This window comes from Stenella coeruleoalba (assembly GCF_951394435.1).
Source record: "Stenella coeruleoalba genome assembly, chromosome: 12".
NCBI lineage: Eukaryota > Metazoa > Chordata > Mammalia > Artiodactyla > Delphinidae > Stenella > Stenella coeruleoalba.
This window is the reverse complement of record NC_137158.1, coordinates 78,019,941-78,037,783: the sequence shown is the minus strand read 5'-3', so window position 1 is coordinate 78,037,783 and position 17,843 is coordinate 78,019,941. Positions and strand designations below refer to the sequence as shown.

Below are 17,843 nucleotides of genomic sequence, written 5' to 3'. Positions count from 1 at the left end.
ATCCCTACCAGATCATATAGGACTGGGTGAGAGATTCAGGGTTCACCTGGATGTGGTCGATCCTACCGCTTCTGTACAGGATGGTAAACAAGTCGTCCTAGAGAGAGGTGGTTTCCATCTTGTTAAAGATCAAAAAAGGGAAAACTTGTCTTTTTCCATCTGGTAATCCACTTTAAAATGTCCCTCATTCTTTCAGTCAATCACCTTGTGTTCATTGTGTGTCTGGAATATGCCAGATACTTTCTAATTCTTGTCGATGAAAGTGGGAAGTTAGGTAAGAGTCCACTTCTCGAGGGCTTGGGCTGGATAGGTTACACTTAATGCTGGACATTTTACACTTAAATGACAGTAGAAAAATGCCAGCTCCAGGACAGCTTTCTGGCTATCACTTAAGGTCGCTCTGACTTAAGCGACCCTAAGTCAGAATGTTTTAATGCAAGTCTAGTGTTGGGGGGTGGTCGTGGACAGAATTCCCAAACTGCATTCCCTCTATCTTGGACTCCAGGCTGAAGCAATGCCAGCAGGTCATCTCAGGCCTCCTGTCCACTTTTTCTGGGTTTTTTTGGAGGTTACCTGAGCAGCCAGGATCATTCCAAGGTGAGACTAACAAGATCTAGTGATTCTCTATCTTCTTTTTTGATGTTGTTCAAGACCTTGGCAGACGTCTTGATAGGACCTCATCCGTACTCCTATCCCCCACCCCCAAAATGAGTTGGGAAGTAGGTGAGCCTCTGAAGAATGGATGCACTCTTCTCCAGGTCATCACTCTTCTGCAGCAAACCAGAACAAGCATCATTTTTCAGTAGTCCGGCACATGGTGAAGATAGGCAAGAGCTACTGCCCCAGGGAGAATTTTGGTTATCAGGCTCTCTCTTTACCAGTGTTCTGCCAAGCACAACTCTTAATCACTTGGTAGGATATTTGAGAAATGAATGGGAGAGGATCCTTAGGAAGGGAAGTCAGTTCAGGACACCGGGGCTTGTTTTTTAGATTGCATATCTATAAACAGGGACTTCCTGGCCTCAGGGCCATCTTTTAGAAAGTGAAGCTACCTTAGAAGAATCTCCAGCCCAGGAAGATTAACTGGACTGGACTGATTACGATCCGACTTACTAAAGTTGATCTGTAACCATGGGTTAGGCATCTGACACCAGGGGCAAAAAGGAGCTTTGATACATTCGTTTGTTTAAGAAGTACTTCAGCAGAAAGAGATTTGAGACAAGCCATCTCCCTGTGGTACCCACGATGCTAGTCTCTCAGGTGAGGCACTGCTGGTTGTTATGGTAGCAGGTTAAATGCTTTCAAAAATAACTGTTATAGTTACCTATGCCTTACGTTGGCCCTAGGTAAATCAAAGAGACTGTTTCTACAGTTTAACACTACTTGCTCATTTCCTTTCTTTTTTTTTCCCTCTCTCTTTTTTTTTTTTTTAACTTGCTCATTTCTTTGTTGAGCCTATCACAACAGCTGAGTGAGAAAATTCAGCAAGGGTGTCTTGAGTTTAGTTGCTGTCCCCATCACTGTGTTCAAAGATGCTATTTTTAAAGGATGGTTGTAAATTGAAGATTCAGTCAGCTATGTAAGTCACAAAATAAAACACTCTGACTTAGATAACATTTGATTATAATTTGAAATTAAAGTTTGATCCTTTCTTTCTCTTTTGATCATAGGAAATATCTTTTTTTTACATAGTTCTGTTTTATTCCATGCATTTGTTGTTTTTGCAATTAAATAATAATAAACTTATACTTCTAGGAAGGATTAGACATTACTCTTATTCTAAAATATTTTTCAAATTTCACGTACAACTAAATGCCAGAATGTTTAAGTCTGAAAAATATATTAGTGAGAGAAAAAAATTTGAGATGAAATTATGGCACAGATTCCTTTTACGACGAAATAATCACTTCAACATATAATTTGTCAGGGGAAAAGTTTTAAGGTACTATTTTAATTTTAAAAACCACATAACAAGCATAAAATTACATTCTGCATCTTTCACTTACTATGTGTCCATAACACTGGACACATAGTAAGTTATTTAACACTGAATCTCAGTGTTCTCAAAACTCCATAAAATAAACCTAATGATATCTTAGGCTTAGGTAAAGGTTGTTGGCAGAATTTTTTCTAACCATTTTTTTAAAATCATCTGAAATACCTTAAACATAAAGAGTTTAGTTTGATTCAGTGAACCAGAAACTATGGGAAAATATTTGACAGACAGGTTACATCTATTTATCTGTCTGTACACACATATGTGGATGTATATATATTTGTATCAATATTTGCAAATTTGTAGCAAACTATTATTTGAGAGAAACAAAGCCTGGACTTTGTTTTGATACTGTGACAACACATGCACTTAGAATTCCACCTGAAAATGCAAACATTTAAATTTTCTCTAAAGAAATATTTTCTATTGTCACTGTCTTTCTATGTTAATAGCATTATGATAACATGCAAAACAAGTTTAAGTAAAAGTAAGATTTCGTTTTAATAATTGCTTAAAAGGAAATGGTAGGACAGAGGTACATGATGATCTTTACACATTAAGCAGTTGGTCCACGTTAAGCAGTTGGTTGGCTTTTACAAGATTAATTTTGATAGGGATGTAGGTAAGTCTCATTTTAGATGAACCAATGGCTTTGATCAGCCCATTATGTGGACAGTGCGTCCCACTCTTCACGATAGGTTAGATGAACCTTGGCTGTTCCAACTGACAGATTATCTGTTATAACAAACTGCTAATAGAAGAGAGAACACCAATACCCAATGCCAAGTTCTACAGGCTGTGTACTTTGAGGGAACTCAAGTACACTGTGTAACGTTTCCTGAGAAGATTATATTTCCATTGCTCGTTTTCTGTAGAAAAAAGAAGGGAGAAGAAATAGAAGCAGAAAGAAGTAGGTTTAAAAAATATGACAGGTCTCTCTCTGTTTTTTTCTAACAGTCTCCTGCAGACAGATCTCAGAAGATTCACGCCGGTGATGAAGTGATTCAGGTCAATCAGCAAACTGTGGTGAGTTTGTTCATTGAGACTTCCGACTTCATATTCCCCTCTAGAACTTTTAAACCGTTTTGCATGCATTTAAAAATGTTTCAATTTATATCCAATTTTCCATAATTTTAAGCAGTGCCAGGATGAACAGATTTGTGTCTACCTATTTGCTCATAGCTGATTTCCTTGAGATAAATTCATAGGGGTTTGAGTTTTCGTTATTCATGAGCAAGTGCGCTCTCCTCATTTTCTTTCCTTGAAGGTGGGATGGCAGCTAAAAAATCTGGTGAGAAAGTTGAGAGAGAATCCTACAGGAGTTGTGTTACTGCTTAAGAAGCGGCCCACGAGTTCCTTCAACTTCACTCCAGCCCCCCTGAAAAACCTACGATGGAAGCCGCCTCTGGTCCAGGTACTATCACTGGCTGAAACCTTTCCTCTGACATCGGCGCAAGAACAATGTCCAATATCCGATTTGTCTCCAAAAAGAAAGACTACACTTTGATTGGTTTCAGGAACTTGTACAAGGATAATTATCCTATAATCTTACTTATATGAAAATAGCCATGCTGGATTTGCATTGAACAGTATGGCAGCCACTAGCCACCAGTGTCTATTTCAACAATTAAAATGAAAGCTTCAGTTCCTCGGTCTCAGCGGCCACATTTCAGTGCTTGGTAGCCACTTGGTGGCGAGTGGCTGCCAGCACTACAGAAAGTTCCTTCTGGTCCTTTTCCTCTCTCGTTGCAAACACGTGCTCACAGAAAGGAATCCAGTTTGACCGCTGATCTTAGAGAGACCGCGTGGGGTTGAGCCCTCAGCATGGTTTAAAAAGGCAGGGGTGTAGGCTGTGAGAACCAGCCACCCAGCGGGGCGCTGCATCGCTCCGTTGTTTAGATTCGGCAGTCTTGGGTGATAATAAAAAGCACACTGGTCTTTAGTGAGTTTTATTATTTAAATTCTCTACACACAGTGCACTCCTTACTGCCTACACCTGGCTGGACCATGCACCCTGAGCAACCTCTTCCTTATGTCATCGGTTCTTAGTGTTTAATTCCTAAATCATGAATGAAAAGCTATCACATTTCAGTGCCCTTTCATAAGATTGAGATTTGCCATTTATATGTAACTTTCTGTGATTTTATTGTACATCTTCAAATGGAAGGAACAACAGTGGTCTCAGGCCATCGATTTGGACACTTCGTGATGCATACAGCACTGGAAGTATGCCTATGTGTGTACCTTAGGGGTGTGGAGGTGCATAAAAGTAAAGACCAGGATGTGGAGGGTGGAGCCAGGAAGGGGCACGTAATTAAATTCACTTTTTAGATAATAATGGAACATATCAGTCGCACCCCAGCTGCTTCTGTGTGCATCGCTCAGTATAAGGGGCACCATCCTTCAATAGTTTTGGGATTCTCAGAGTGTGTTAAGTAACATCGAAGAGGTCTTCACTGATGGTTGATGGAGTGCTTGCCACACAGCAACTCTGTCAGCTCCTTGGTGCAGGGGCGTAAATGTTAGGTTCTGAAGAAGGGGCGGTGGGTATGGACAGGTAGGTGAAGGAGCCTCCCCCTGAGGAGGTGGGAGCCCTTTGGAGCCTGGAAAACTAGGTGGGATTTGGGAGGCAGATGGGAGGCTGTTTGGTGGAGGAGAGGAACGCTGTTCTTCAGACACACACCCACCAACTGAGGATGTGCTGCCGTCAGGGAAGGGCGGTGCCCAGACAAGGTTTCCTAGAAGCAGAGTGTGTGACAGACATTCTTGTGAAAGCGATTTAGTGCCTGTGCTTTAGGTAAAACTTGTCTGGGAGGGAGGGAGGCAGAATAAGGAGGCTAAGCCAGCAGATGCTGTCTCAGGTAAAGTCTAGTCTTGGCCTGTTACCCAGGTGTAACCACACAGCACGGGCACTGGTAGCTGTACTCAGGGGTGGCAGCTGTCCACTGAGGGCAGTTTTCCAGAGAAGGGGGCAGCCGTGAGCTTTTAGCAACAGACACTCACAGCAGCCGGGTTCACTGACTGACCAAGGGCTCTGGGTAGACACCACAGCGCTCCTGTAAGAATAAGTAGACCAGACTCTTTGGGGCAGAGGGTGGGAGAGAAAGCTGGACCAGTGGACTGAGCTGGATGGGTGGGTATAGAGTCCCAGGCTAAGGAGTGTGGGCTTCATCTCACAGGTAATTTTTGTCAACAGGTTGACAGTTGATTTTTACACTAATATTTGCATCAGTTTGCTAGGGCCACTGTAACAAAGTACCAATGACCGGGTGACCGAAACAAAAGTTTATTCCTTCAAAAGTCTGGAGGCTAGAAGTCTCAGATCAAGGTTAGCTTCTTCTAAGGTCTCTCTCCTTGGCTTGCAGATGACCGTCTTCTCCCTGTCTTCACGTTGTCTTTCCTCTGTGTGTCTGTGTCCTCTCCTCTTCTTATAGGGACACCAGTCATACTGGATTAAGGCCCACCCATATGACCTCGTATTATTTTTTTAATTTTTATTTATTTAATTTTTTTGGGGGGGGGATGCGTGCTATGTGGCATGTGGGATCTTAGTTGCCTGACCCAGGGATCAAACCTGCACCCCCTGCAGTGAAAGTGCGGAGTCTTAACCACTGGACCACCAGGGAATTCCCACATGATCTCATTTTATTTATTTATTTGTATTTATTTATTTATTTATTTATTTATTTATTTATTTATTTATTTTGTGGTACGTGGGCCTCTCACTGTTGTGGCCCCTCCCGTTGCGGAGCACAGGCTCTGGACGCGCAGGCTCAACGGCCATGTCTCACGGGCCTAGCCGCTCCGCGGCATGTGGGATCTTCCCGGACCGGGGCACGAACCCATGTCCCCCGCATCGGCAGGCGGACTCTCAACCACTGCGCCACCAGGGAAGCCCCCTCATTTTAAATTAAACATGTCTTTAAAAATCCTATCTCCAAAGTACGGTCACATTCTGAGCTACTGGGGTTTTGGGGGACACAGTTTAGCCCATGATACTACCTACACACAAGAAACACCAGTTGGGAGCTGTTACACGTGTAGGTGATGGGTAATGTTGTTCCGGGCGAGGCTAGGACGGGGCAACTCTAGGGAAAGACTAATGCAAGAGGCCATTTGGAAGAAGCATCAAGAGGACCCACAAAGCAGCACAGCATAGTGGACAGGGAGGGGCCCCGGAGCTGAACTCCTTGAGTTCAAATCCCACCTCTGCCACATCTTAGCTGTGGGACCTCAGCTAAGTATTTGGTATTTCTGAATCTCACTCCTAATTACTCATGTGGACAGCAGAGGTTTTGGGGTAGGGGTGAGGAAGGTAGGCAAGGCAAGGAAGAAGCAGATGTGAAACGTGGCAGTGAACCTGGGTGGCAATACCAGTGACAAAAATTAGAATGTCAGGAAAGAGCCATCTGGGAGGCAGAGATGACAGGTCTTCTGGGCATCACTGAGCTTGAAGTGACAGGAAAATTCAGGTGGATGTGTTCAGAAGGGAAGTGAAAATGATATCTAAGTATAGGCTAGAGTTAGTTCCTTGACCTGTGGAAACTCACTTAAGAAGGGGCATGCTTCCTTTTTCTTTGGTTTTGTCTACCTTCCTGCCCGGTTCCACTAACTGTGCAATTTGGGGGAAGAGGTGAAGGTGAGGCGTGAGACACCTAGCTTTGCTTCTGACCCAGGGAGGGAAAACCGTCAAAATGCAGAGCCCGTTTTCCAGCTTAGCTATTAGGCATCTGGTGATGTGTCCAGGATATTTTCAGAACATGAACTCTGGTAGACCAGTACTGCGTACAGGTTCTTAGCCCCCGCCCTGGCTGTTGCCCTGTGTGTCATTCTTCAGGGGTCTGTATGCCTGGGTGCCCACCTCTGCTGGGAGGGAGCATCTTTAGTTCTCGTCAACATCATTCATGTTGTCACTGAAAAGCTGTTCATCGCTCTGTTTTTAGGCCACAGTCATAGTAAACAAGGGTTATTTATTTAGAAGTAGCCATCAGTGTTGGAGTTTTCGGAAAATGCCTGTTCTATGGAAATGCTCCAATTTTCTTCTGTTTCTATTTGTTGAGGGCCTGGGTCCTGGCCCCATGTTTTCAGACATTGTCCAGGATTGTCAGAATGAGATGTGGATCAATTATATAGTTCGGAGAGTTGACAGACTGTGGTGTATGCTCTGGGAGACTGTTTCTCTGTGCCTTGGCATCTCTCCCCCAAATGGGGCTGTCTTTCTGTGAGCACTGGCTACTCCCGTCCTCTCAACCCTTAGACTCCCATTCCCACTCTCACTTCCAGGAGATGGGGGATCTTCCATCCATCACCACCTGGGCTAGATAGGGCGTAGGTGTCCTTTTATTACTCCCCGGGGTCTAGCACTGTCCTCACTTGCTGCCTCCCACTGGCCTTCACCCAACATCTTCGTGCCCTGACTCATTTTCTTGCTGTTCCTTTACCAACTAGAAAAGGCCGGTCATTGCTGTTAGATTGTAGAAGAGAGGGGATTGAAGGTCTCACACAGGATTTTAAAATATTTTTTAAAAGCTGTGTGGATTGGGCTTCCCTGGTGGCGCAGTGGTTGAGAGTCCACCTGCCGATGCAGAGGACGCGGGTTCGTGCCCCGGTCCGGGAAGATCCCACATGCCGCAAAGCGGCTGGGCCCATGAGCCATGGCCACTGAGCCTGCGCGTCCGGAGCCTGTGCTCCGCAACAGGAGAGGCCACAACAGTGAGAGGCCCGCACCGCAAAAAAAAATAAATAAATAAAATGCAGCATTGTTTCTCATCATCAAAAAAAAAAAAAATTAAAAAAAAAAGCTGTGTGGATTTTAAATTTGAAAAATTAACTTGTGTGTGTGTGTATAATACTAAATTAGACAGCATAAGGTTGGGTACTTACTATGCGACGAGCCCTGTGCTAAGCCCGTTACATGTATTACGTTACCTAATTCTCACAGCTACCCTGTGTTGCTACTATCTTTGTCCCTGTTTATTCCCATTCTATAGAAGAGGCACAGAGAGGTTGAGTGATTTGCCTGGAAGATACACACCTAATCAGAGGTATAACCAAGATTGCACCCAGGCAGTCCGAATTCCGAGCCCATACTCCTAGTGAGTGGTAGCATTGTTAGTAATTAGTGTGAACTAACTCATTCTGTCCTCACTGCAGCCCTACGTGAGAGGCACTGTCAGTATGGCTGTTTTTCAGAGGAGAAAACTAAGACTTGGGAGTTTAAGTGATTTGCTCAGAGCTGGAATTCTAACCTGCCTGACACCTGGCTCCTGGGCCTCTGCCTTTCTTGCACTATGCACCTAGGCTCTCAGAGCTCTTGGTAAATGGTTTATATAATATATACAACGGAATACCACTCAGCCAGAAAAAAGAATGAAATAATGCCATTTGTAACAACATGGAAGTACCTAGAGATTATCATACTAAGTGAAGTAAGTCAGAGACAAATACCGTATGGTACCACTCATTCGTGGAATCTAAAAAATGATACAAATGAACTTATTTACAAAACAGAAACAATCTCACAGACAGAAAACAAACTTATGGTTACCAAAGTGGGGAGGGAGGGAGGGATAAATTAGGAGTTTGGGATTAACAGATACACACTACTATATATAAAATAAAAAGGTCCTATTGTATAGCACAGGGAACTATATTCAATACCTTATAATAACCTTTAATAGAAAAGCATCTGAAAAAGAATATGTGTATACACACACACACACACACACACACACACACACACAACTGTATCACTTTGCTGTACACCTGAAACTAACACAACATTGTAAATCAACCATACTTTAAAAAAAACAAAACAAAAAAACTCTCGGTACATTTTGAGTGTCTCAAAGCAGAATGCACGTTGGATGTTTCCAGTAGCTGCAGACACACAAATGACCTGGGCCCCTGTTTACCCAGGGGCTGGTGTTGGTTTTGGGGAGAACGATCTCCGAGGTAACGTTCATGCTTTTACACTTACTCCCTTTCAGACCTCGCCTCCGCCCACAACCACTCAGTCCCCGGACAGCACGATGGATGCCTCACTGAAGAAGGAGAAGCCAGCCATCCTGGATCTTTATATCCCTCCTCCACCGACCGTTCCCTACTCCCCCCGGTATGTCGGTGCCCATTTCTGTGGTGTGCACGTCTCCTTGCGTGGAGGTGCTAGTGGTGGTGTGAAGACCACAAGTATCTCGAGAGGAGACGCTGCTGACACTCCAGTGTGTTGGGGATGAGTCTTGAATCCACCGTCCAAAAGTATCGCCCTGGGCGTGGGCGTTGGGGAATGGGTGAAGGGGGTCGAAAAGGACAGACTTCCAGTTACAGGCGAAGTCCTGGGGGTGTAATGTACAGCGTGGTGACTGTCGTTAACCATGTTGTGTATCTTTCAAAGTTGCGGAGGGAGTAGATCTCAAAAGTGCTCATCCCAGGAAAGCAAGAATTGGTAACCACATGCGATGATTGTTTTGCCGTACATACGTAAATCATTACGTTGTACCTCTGAAATGAATACAGTGTTATATGTCGATTATATCTCCATGAAACCGGGGGTAGGGGAAGTGTGATCCTTTAGGGGGAAGTGTAGGAACAGATCTAGTTTTATGGGCCTTGAAGCCAGCCAGTATGATGGGGAGGAGGCTGATTAAAGCATGTGCTCTCGGGGACTGCATTGTTTTAATTCTTCGCTGGGCATCGAAGTTTCATTAACTACACGGTACATTTATCTCTGGGGCAGAAGATAATAAATATTTCTGTGAGATTGATTAAAGTTACAGTTTTATTTTGCTGAGAGGGATGTGTTCTCCGTAGGACTTAAAAAATGTGAAAATAGGTGTGGATGGGCTGTATTTTCAGGGCCATGTGTGTTTATGTGTGTGTGTCTATGATAAATTCTTCAAGATCATTACTTTCTTAATGGCTATCTTAAATGTTTATGGTAAAATGAGGACGGTTATGCTAGATGTTATATAGGGGATGATTAAGGTATGAAAATCTAGGCTTATTTATATCATCTTACATATTTACATATGCTGGTAAAAGGAGAGAATCTGGCTCATTTACGCAACATACATTTACTGAGAGTTGGGCCTGATTTACCATCTTATGCAAAACAGATGTAGTCCTTGCCCCCAGAGAACTGCCAATATCTTAGTCAACTGTTCAAGAATAAATTGAGAAATACTTAATCATGCTGTAATAGTTCATAAGACACAGTTTGGACTGAACTTACAGTGCTTTTTCACTTCAGGGTGGACTTTTTCATTTGTTTGTTTTTGTTTTAAGCTGTGCTCTTCGCTTCTGCTGTGTTTCTTTCCTGGGCACAAAGAAAACTTAATGTCATTTTCCTCTTCCTTGAGTCTTGGTTTGCCCAGAAGTTATTATAGCAGGTAGAGCAGTGGCTGCAGTGATCAGGGGCTTTCTGGTTGGTAGACCAGGCTCTTCCCTGTATTCACAGACCAGAGTCCTGTGGTCACGAGATCTAAATTGTGTTTAAAATTACAAGGAGTTGTTGCTTTTGCACATAGAGAGCAGAGGGTTTCACTGATAGAACAAACCAGTGTGTGGACTGTTCTATCAGAAACTGTAGGCTGTAGGGAGGATGGCCCCGACCCCCCTAATCCTGAATATTCTTGTCTGGGTCTCAGTGAGGGGTCACAGGAGCTGTGGTAAGAAGAAGGGTACGTACGTAGTAAAAGTGAAAGGGATCTGGTGCTTTGATTCTACTGGGGGAAACACGTGGGCACACGCACACCATTAATGAAGGATATTTTATTTTATTTTTAAAAAATTTGTTATTTACTTATTTAGTTTTGGCTGTGTCGGGTCTTAGTGGATCTGTGGCACGCGGGATCTTCGTTGAAGCATGCGGGATCTTTCGTTGCAACGCGGGCTTCTCTCTAGTTGTGGCGTGCGGGTTTTCTCTCACTAGTTGTGGCGCACAGGCTCCAGAGCATGTGGACTCTGTAGTTCGCAGCACGCAGCCTCTCTAGTCGAGGCGCGCGAGCTCAGTAGTTGCGGCGCGGGGGCTTAGTTGCCCCGCGGCATGTGGGATCTTAGTTCCCTGACCAGGGGTCGAACCCGCATCCCCTGCATCGGAAGGTGGGTTCTTTACCACTGGACCACCAGGGAAGTCACTGAAGCATATTTTATTAGGAATGAAATGTGCAAATGGTCACAGAGAACAAGTGGTGAGTCATGAAAGCTTTGTGAATGGGGAAGTTATATGCCGGGTTTAAAAGTATAGAAGGAGATAGATTCGTGGTGGGGAAAGGGTATGCAGGCAGCAGGCTCACTGGGAACACCAATAGGCAAGGCTGTTCCTTAGACTGTTTTTGAACTCAGTGGATTCTGGGTTTATCGAGTAGTTTTGCAATGAGCCCCTAATGGAATTTACTCAGTGCCAAAAATTTAACCAGCTGGTAATCTGGACTCAACTAAAATTAATTTTAAGTTTTATTATAAGCTGACATTTAGAAAGAACGAAGTTGCAAGCAGCGGTCCAATTTTTGCTGGTTTCTGTACTTTGTTTAGAAAATAGACACTTTCCATTGGCCGCTCTAAAGGCCCCTTTGTAATCTTTGACATCATTTCCAAACCTGACAACTGCCATCGCACATCAAGTGTCTTCTTTGCTGGATCTTGGCAAAGAGACTACTCCTGGCATGAGAAAAAAGGTTCAATAGATCATACCTTCACTTGTGGTGTCTGTAGTAAGGAGGAGATTCAACTCTAGGACAGATGTACAGGAAAACCAGAGCTAGCTCTTCAAGATATATGTGTATCCCTTAAACAACTATGAAAAAAAATCTCATTTTCTCTTATTTAGTAGGATCATCGTATTTACTCTTATTTAATAGGATCTCTGTGTATTTGAGAAGCAACTGTGATTGAAAAAGTGTTGCTTTTTCCTCCACAGGGAGAGGAGGATTTGTTTTCTTCCGTGCGCTAGAAGCAGAATGTATCCTATAATTCTTCAGTGTGAGAGGATCTTCGTAAGCAACGTAATTATTGCCCTCTATCTTGCAGGGAAGAGAATGGGAGTTCCGTTTACGGATTCAGTAAATGTAAACAGCCACAGCCTGGCCCTAAGGGTTCTGAGTCCCCCAATTCCTTCCTGGACCAGGAAAGCCGGAGACGGAGATTTACCATCGCTGATTCCGATCAGTTGCCAGGGTATTCCGTGGAAACCAATATTCTGCCCACAAAAATGAGAGAGAAAACACCATCCTATGGTACGTTGCTGAGTGTTTGTTTTGTTTCTCTTCCCCTCCCCCTTCCTTATTTGGAACTGTTGGATGAATTCGGCAGACTTGAAGGGTAATCCAAGGAAAACATAAACCTCAATGAAATTCTAAGTATGAGACCTTTGTTCATCTTTCTAAAGCTAAGGCTTGTTGAGTCATTACACTGCCTGGCATGCAAGCCCAGCGGGGTGAGATCATGTTACAGTTCCAACTTCCAGTGCCTGCATTTTAACTTGGAGCCGCTTTGCTCCGTGGACCCACAGACGCAAGTTCAGCATGCCTCTGTCCTAATGGTTTGCTGTGGAAACACAGTGCTTTAAAATACTTTTCTTATTTTTAAACTGTGTTATTTTGCTTATGCTGAAGTGAGTGTGATGTCAGGGTGGGGGAGGGTCTAGTTCTAAATAAAGGGAAGGATTCTCTAAAGTCCAAAAACTCTGTCGGCTTTTCCTTTTCCTTCCCCTCCCTCTGAAGGCAAGCCCCGGCCTTTGTCCATGCCTGCGGATGCGAGCTGGATGGGGATTGTGGACCCTTTTGCTAGACCTCGAAGTCATGGGAGGAAAAGTAAGTTTAATTTAAGCAAACTGAAAAACACCAAACCTGGAGTCCAAAACCCAGACCCTCGTTTCAGCCCTTTTGTGCTCTAATGACCATAAAATCATCTTCTCATCTGCAAAATCAGGGGTTGCTGAAGGCCTCTAAGGTCCTATCTGTGTGTAGAATGGCAGAAATACATATTCCTAGGTAGTGATTGTAAATCTCCTGAACAGTATTGTGTGCTTTAAAAAGGCTGTAGACACTGATGGTCCAATTTCTAAACACATAGAAATACACTATTCGTTAAACAATCTCATCGTCAATTTTATGACTATTATTATTGGAACCTGTTTGATTTTTGACCAACAGACATGGGTGTTTTTCTCCCCAATCCTTCTTGTGTTAGTCCAATTTTATGACTATTATTATTGGAATTTGTTTGATTTTTGACCAACAGACATGGGTGTTTTTCTCCCCCAATCCTTCTTGAGCTAGAGAGTAACTACTATTGGAAAAGAAACTTGTGTTTAATTTACCCTGTAATCAAAGTTACAGGTGATAGCACTGGTCTTTTGAGGAAAATGTTTATAGTCTTATTTTTGGCCAGATTACATTCAATTGTCAGGACATCGTAACATTGCTTTTGTGGCACTGAAACAAAGAGCTGGTGAAAAGTTAGAGAACAGTAGGCCTTAGATTGTAAAAGGAAGAAGAGAAAAGTTCTGGAGGCCTAACTTCCAAAGTGATCAACCCCTGACTTCTCCCTGCGACTTGGTAAAGTTTGTCACCTAAGTACCCAAATCACCTGGATTACACTAAATTGGAAAAGGGAGAAGTTGCCTTCTAAGGTCCAAGATACCCTTAGTTGACAAGAAAATCTGTGGAGCAGACAGCAGGGGGCAGGGCAGTTCTTTGTTTAGATTGAGAAATGTCCACATCTTCTTTGCCATTCTTTTTAGCATTTGAAGTCCCCGATTTAGACTTTTATTTCGTTTAAGGTTGAGATATGGGGTGTAGGGGTGGGGAGTGTGAGGTCAGGAAAATGGAAAGATACTTGACCTCCATCCCACCTTCTACATTTTTTCTGGTGTTATCATTTTAGAAAGAAAGGTACCTGCATAAAGGGCAATTAAAAAAAATAACAGCTTTTTTGAGAGACAACTCACATACCATAAAGCTCACCCTGTTAAAATGTACGATTCAGTGGTTTTTAGTATATTCATAGAGTTGTGCTAATTCCAGAATATTCTATCACTTCAACAAAAAATGCCTGTAAGCAGTCATTCCTCATTCCCTCCTCCTTCAGTTCCGGCAACCAAAAATCTACTTTCTTTTTTTTTTTTTTTTAACTTTCATAGTCATCTTTTTTTTCTTTTTTAAATAAATGTATTTATTTTTGGCTGCGTTGGGTCTTCGTTGCAGTGCGCAGGCTTCTCATTTTGGTGGCTTCTCTTGTCGCGGAGCGCGGGCTCTAGGCACGTGGGCTTCAGGAGTTGTGGCACGTGGGTTCAGTCGTTGTGGCGCACAGGCTTAGTTGCTTTGCGGCATGTGGGATGTGGGATCTTCCTGGACCAGGGCTCAAACCCACGTCCCCTGCATTGGCAGGCGGATTCTTAACTACTGAGACACCAGGGAAGCCCTGAAAATCTACTTTCTGTCTCTGGATTTACTTTTTCAAGGCATTTCATATAAATAGACTCCTACAAAATGTGGCTTTTTGACAGTGGGCACTTTTTAACGTAACTTTTCCCCTTTGATTACAGAAACAAAACAAATTGTTGGAAAACCTCTAGAAGGTACGAGAAAACTAATCTGTAATCTGCTTCCCCGACCTAGAAATAATCACTCTGAATGTTTTGTGTATCTTCTAGTTGTTCCTATATTTACGTATTATACGCTTAGAAAAATGTGCAAAATGGAATAGATAGCTATTCAGTAATACTATGAAAGGGGAGCGTTAACAGGTGCATTTTTGGTAGCAGCTGCATTAGTAATCCATCTTCTGGCAATAGCGCCTCTCCATTCAGTCTGCTGTGGTTGAGCCTTTAGGTTATCTGTGTTTTCCCCCCCAATTGTTAATATTGCTTCAATAAGCATCTTGTACGTAGTTCTTCATCCGTTTTTAAAAGTGGAATTTCTGAGTCAAAAGAATGCTACATGTTGCCAGGGTGCCCTGCATTTTATGTTTCTATTCAGTTTCTTACCCCCCTGCCCCCATCCCAGGGGGTCTACTGGCTTTTAGGGTGGGGTCATTCTTCCTTCTCCAGAAATGTCCCAAGCCTTGCAGAGCATTAAAATCTTTGAACCCCATCCATTAAAGGTGGAGAGTGCCTGCCCTGCATTCAGAGTGATACCCAAAGGCATCCCACCTGCTGAATGCTCCTTAGGGATGCTCAGAAGAAGAACCACCGTTCCAGGGGCACGTGCTCTGGGCTGCAGGCATTGAGCAGGGACAGATGCGGAAGGACTGATAGAATTATAAGATTTTCTCTTTGGTGTTTTGATTTCAAGTGAAATCATGAAAATTCTACACTGATTAAGAAGTGCGGGGAAAAAAAAAAAGGGCTTCCCTGGTGGCACAGTGGTTGAGAGTCCGCCTGCCGATGCAGGGGACACGGGTTCGTGCCCTGGTCCGGGAAGATCCCACGTGCCGCAGAGCGGCTGGGCCCGTGAGCCATGGCCGCTGAGCCTGCGCGTCCGGAGCCTGTGCTCCGCAACGGGAGAGGCCACAGCAGTGAGAGGCCCGCGTACCGCAAAAAAAAAAAAAAAAAAAAAAGAAGTGCGGGCCCTCTGATTCTGCTCTGCCCCTGTGTTACCTCTCAGGTGGAAAAGCAGCCTAAAGTGTGCACCTACCTCTTCCGTTTCTGCTTTCTCAGCACCCAGTGGTGTGAGCCTGGCCGCCTGGGGGGCCTGGTAGCCCATCCCTGGGAGGAGGGCAGGGTGCGCTGCCACCTTCAGAGGCAGCGCCATGCAGAGGACGGGTATTTTAACGGACTACTTGTGGGCTTTGTCTGAAAACAGGTGAGGACGGCCTTTGCCGGTATTTCAGTAATGAGCGGATCTCTCCGATCATCGAAGAAAGGTCATCCCCCCCATACCGTTTCTCAAGGCCCACGGCCGAGAGGCAGCTGGTCCGAGGTGCAGACTACATCCGAGGCAGCAGGTGCTACATCAGCTCAGATCTCCACAGCAGCGCCACGATTCCATTCTCGGAGGAAGGGACCAAAAAGAAAGCCAGCTCCTCGGCAGCCAAGTCCTCTTCTCCAGAACCGTCCCTGCTGGTCAGCTGGTTTACTCGCCTGAAACTGTTGACTCACTGAGCCCTGCGTTCCCGGGACCCTCCCCGTCTCCTGCTACCAAGTGCCTTGCGTCCTCAATCAGCAACTTGTTTTGATTTTCATCCACAGTATTATGCAGCGACCTTATGCGATTTCGTGGGTTTTCTTTTTTCTTCTTCTTTTTTTTTTGTAAGTTGTATACTGCACTTGGAATTTTGAAATCATTGGATGGGAACAAATCCAGAGAATCTTAGATGCTGGCTTATGGAGGCCAAAGGAGGGAAATGGGGAGAGTCCGCTTTTTCTTTTTGCTTCCTTGAGAGTCAGAACACGGAGACACACTCCCTAAACCACAGCCTTGGCCAGGAATGTTATCGTCGTTATGAGTATCTGGGCCATTGTTCTTTTTAGGGGGGTGGGACTACAGTTGGTGGCCAGTGTCACACAGATGTGTTGGTTTTTGGTCCAACCTCTTCACCTGAAAAAGCCAGTGGAGAACACAGTTTTGTTTTGATCTTTCAAGCTCCATGCCACATGTGTAAGTGTAGCAGCTTTGACTTTGAAATAACACGTGGGAAGCATCTGATGCTCTTTCAGAGCAGAGGTTTGAGTGTAGGCCAGTTACACTTAGTTAATGCCCTTTTCATAACAGTCTCAGTGTAAGTCAGTTAATACAGAAGCACGTGAAAAGGTTTAGATAGGGCTTACTACACACAAAGACGTGTATGGTTATTTGTGAAGGGTGTTGTATATTATTGTCTTTAAGGGAAAAGAAGCTATAAGATTTGCTGACAGCCAAAGTGTCATTGAGAAAAATGAAACAACCATACTTAGGTTTACGAGAGAGACATCAGTTTGCATTTTGACCTGTTCAATGACTATCTTCTAGAAAAGAATGGACAGTTCTTCAAAACTGTACACATTTTGCTAATTAGAAATCTCTTGGAAAATCTCACGGTCACTCATTTTCAACTAGCATCAGGTATTTTGGAAAAGTGTGTCTGGATATTAACTCTTGTTTAAACTGAATGTATGATATTTTGCTAGAATGGAAAAGGACTATCTTGTTAATTTAAGTGTTTTAAATATAGTTGTATATTTTTCTTACTCTTAGTCACATGTAATTGATATATTTCTGTTTTGTGTCCTACATGAAGCTAACGAAAAAAGTGTTCAAAATGTTTTCAGGTTTACCAGTGACCACCTTGGCTGTTGCCGCTGTGGGCACTATTGTTAAAAAAACAAAATAAACCCTCCCAACCATTTTAGGATTTTATGGATTAGAAATGGGGGCGTTGAGGGACCGTGTGTAAAGTAAAATTACATTTGGAGAATTTTCTGAGCTATATCTCTGGGCAAAGCTGGTATCTCCTATTCAAAAATATCTTCCCCTCACCCCTTGAAATGTCTACTTTGCTGAACTGCCTGACATTGGAGATTGCTTGGAGTTAACATCTTCCTTTTAAAATGCCTCTGGTGGGACTTCCCAGGCGGTCCGGTGGTTAAGACTCCATGCTTCCAACGTAGGGGGTGCAGGTTCAATCTCTGGTCGGGGAACAAAGATCCCACGTGCTGCGCGTTGCGGGCAAAATATTAAAAAAAAAAAAGCCTCTGGTGGGGTTAAGGGAGCTGGCAACCGCTCGCATATTAGTGTGAATGAATTCAGTCAGGCTGTTTTCCTGTCAACCAACCCCCAAGGGAACTGCAGTGAAGATATAGTTGTTTCATGGGGAATGAAAAGGGGTTTGGCCAGTGGAGGAGAGAAGAGGCTTGGAATGCGTGATTCAT

General features: G+C 43.8%; 1 protein-coding gene across 8 annotated transcripts in view; it reads left to right on the top strand.

The window, feature by feature from the left end:
- CNKSR3 (CNKSR family member 3) overlaps positions 1-17,320 on the top strand; it is a 101,648-nt gene extending 84,328 nt beyond the window's left edge. For 7 of the 8 annotated variants that reach the window (XM_079939049.1, XM_079939045.1, XM_079939044.1 and 4 more), the window contains 6 exons: positions 2,954-3,022; positions 3,264-3,410; positions 8,986-9,110; positions 12,023-12,228; positions 12,715-12,804; positions 15,799-17,320. In XM_079939049.1, the coding sequence (XP_079795175.1) occupies positions 2,954-3,022; positions 3,264-3,410; positions 8,986-9,110; positions 12,023-12,228; positions 12,715-12,804; positions 15,799-16,097 (936 nt within the window). In that variant the 3' untranslated portion in view covers positions 16,098-17,320. The remainder of the gene's footprint in view (positions 1-2,953; positions 3,023-3,263; positions 3,411-8,985; positions 9,111-12,022; positions 12,229-12,714; positions 12,805-15,798) is intronic. The other variant, XM_079939051.1, reaches the window with a different exon arrangement.
- The last annotated feature ends 523 nt before the right edge of the window (positions 17,321-17,843 follow it).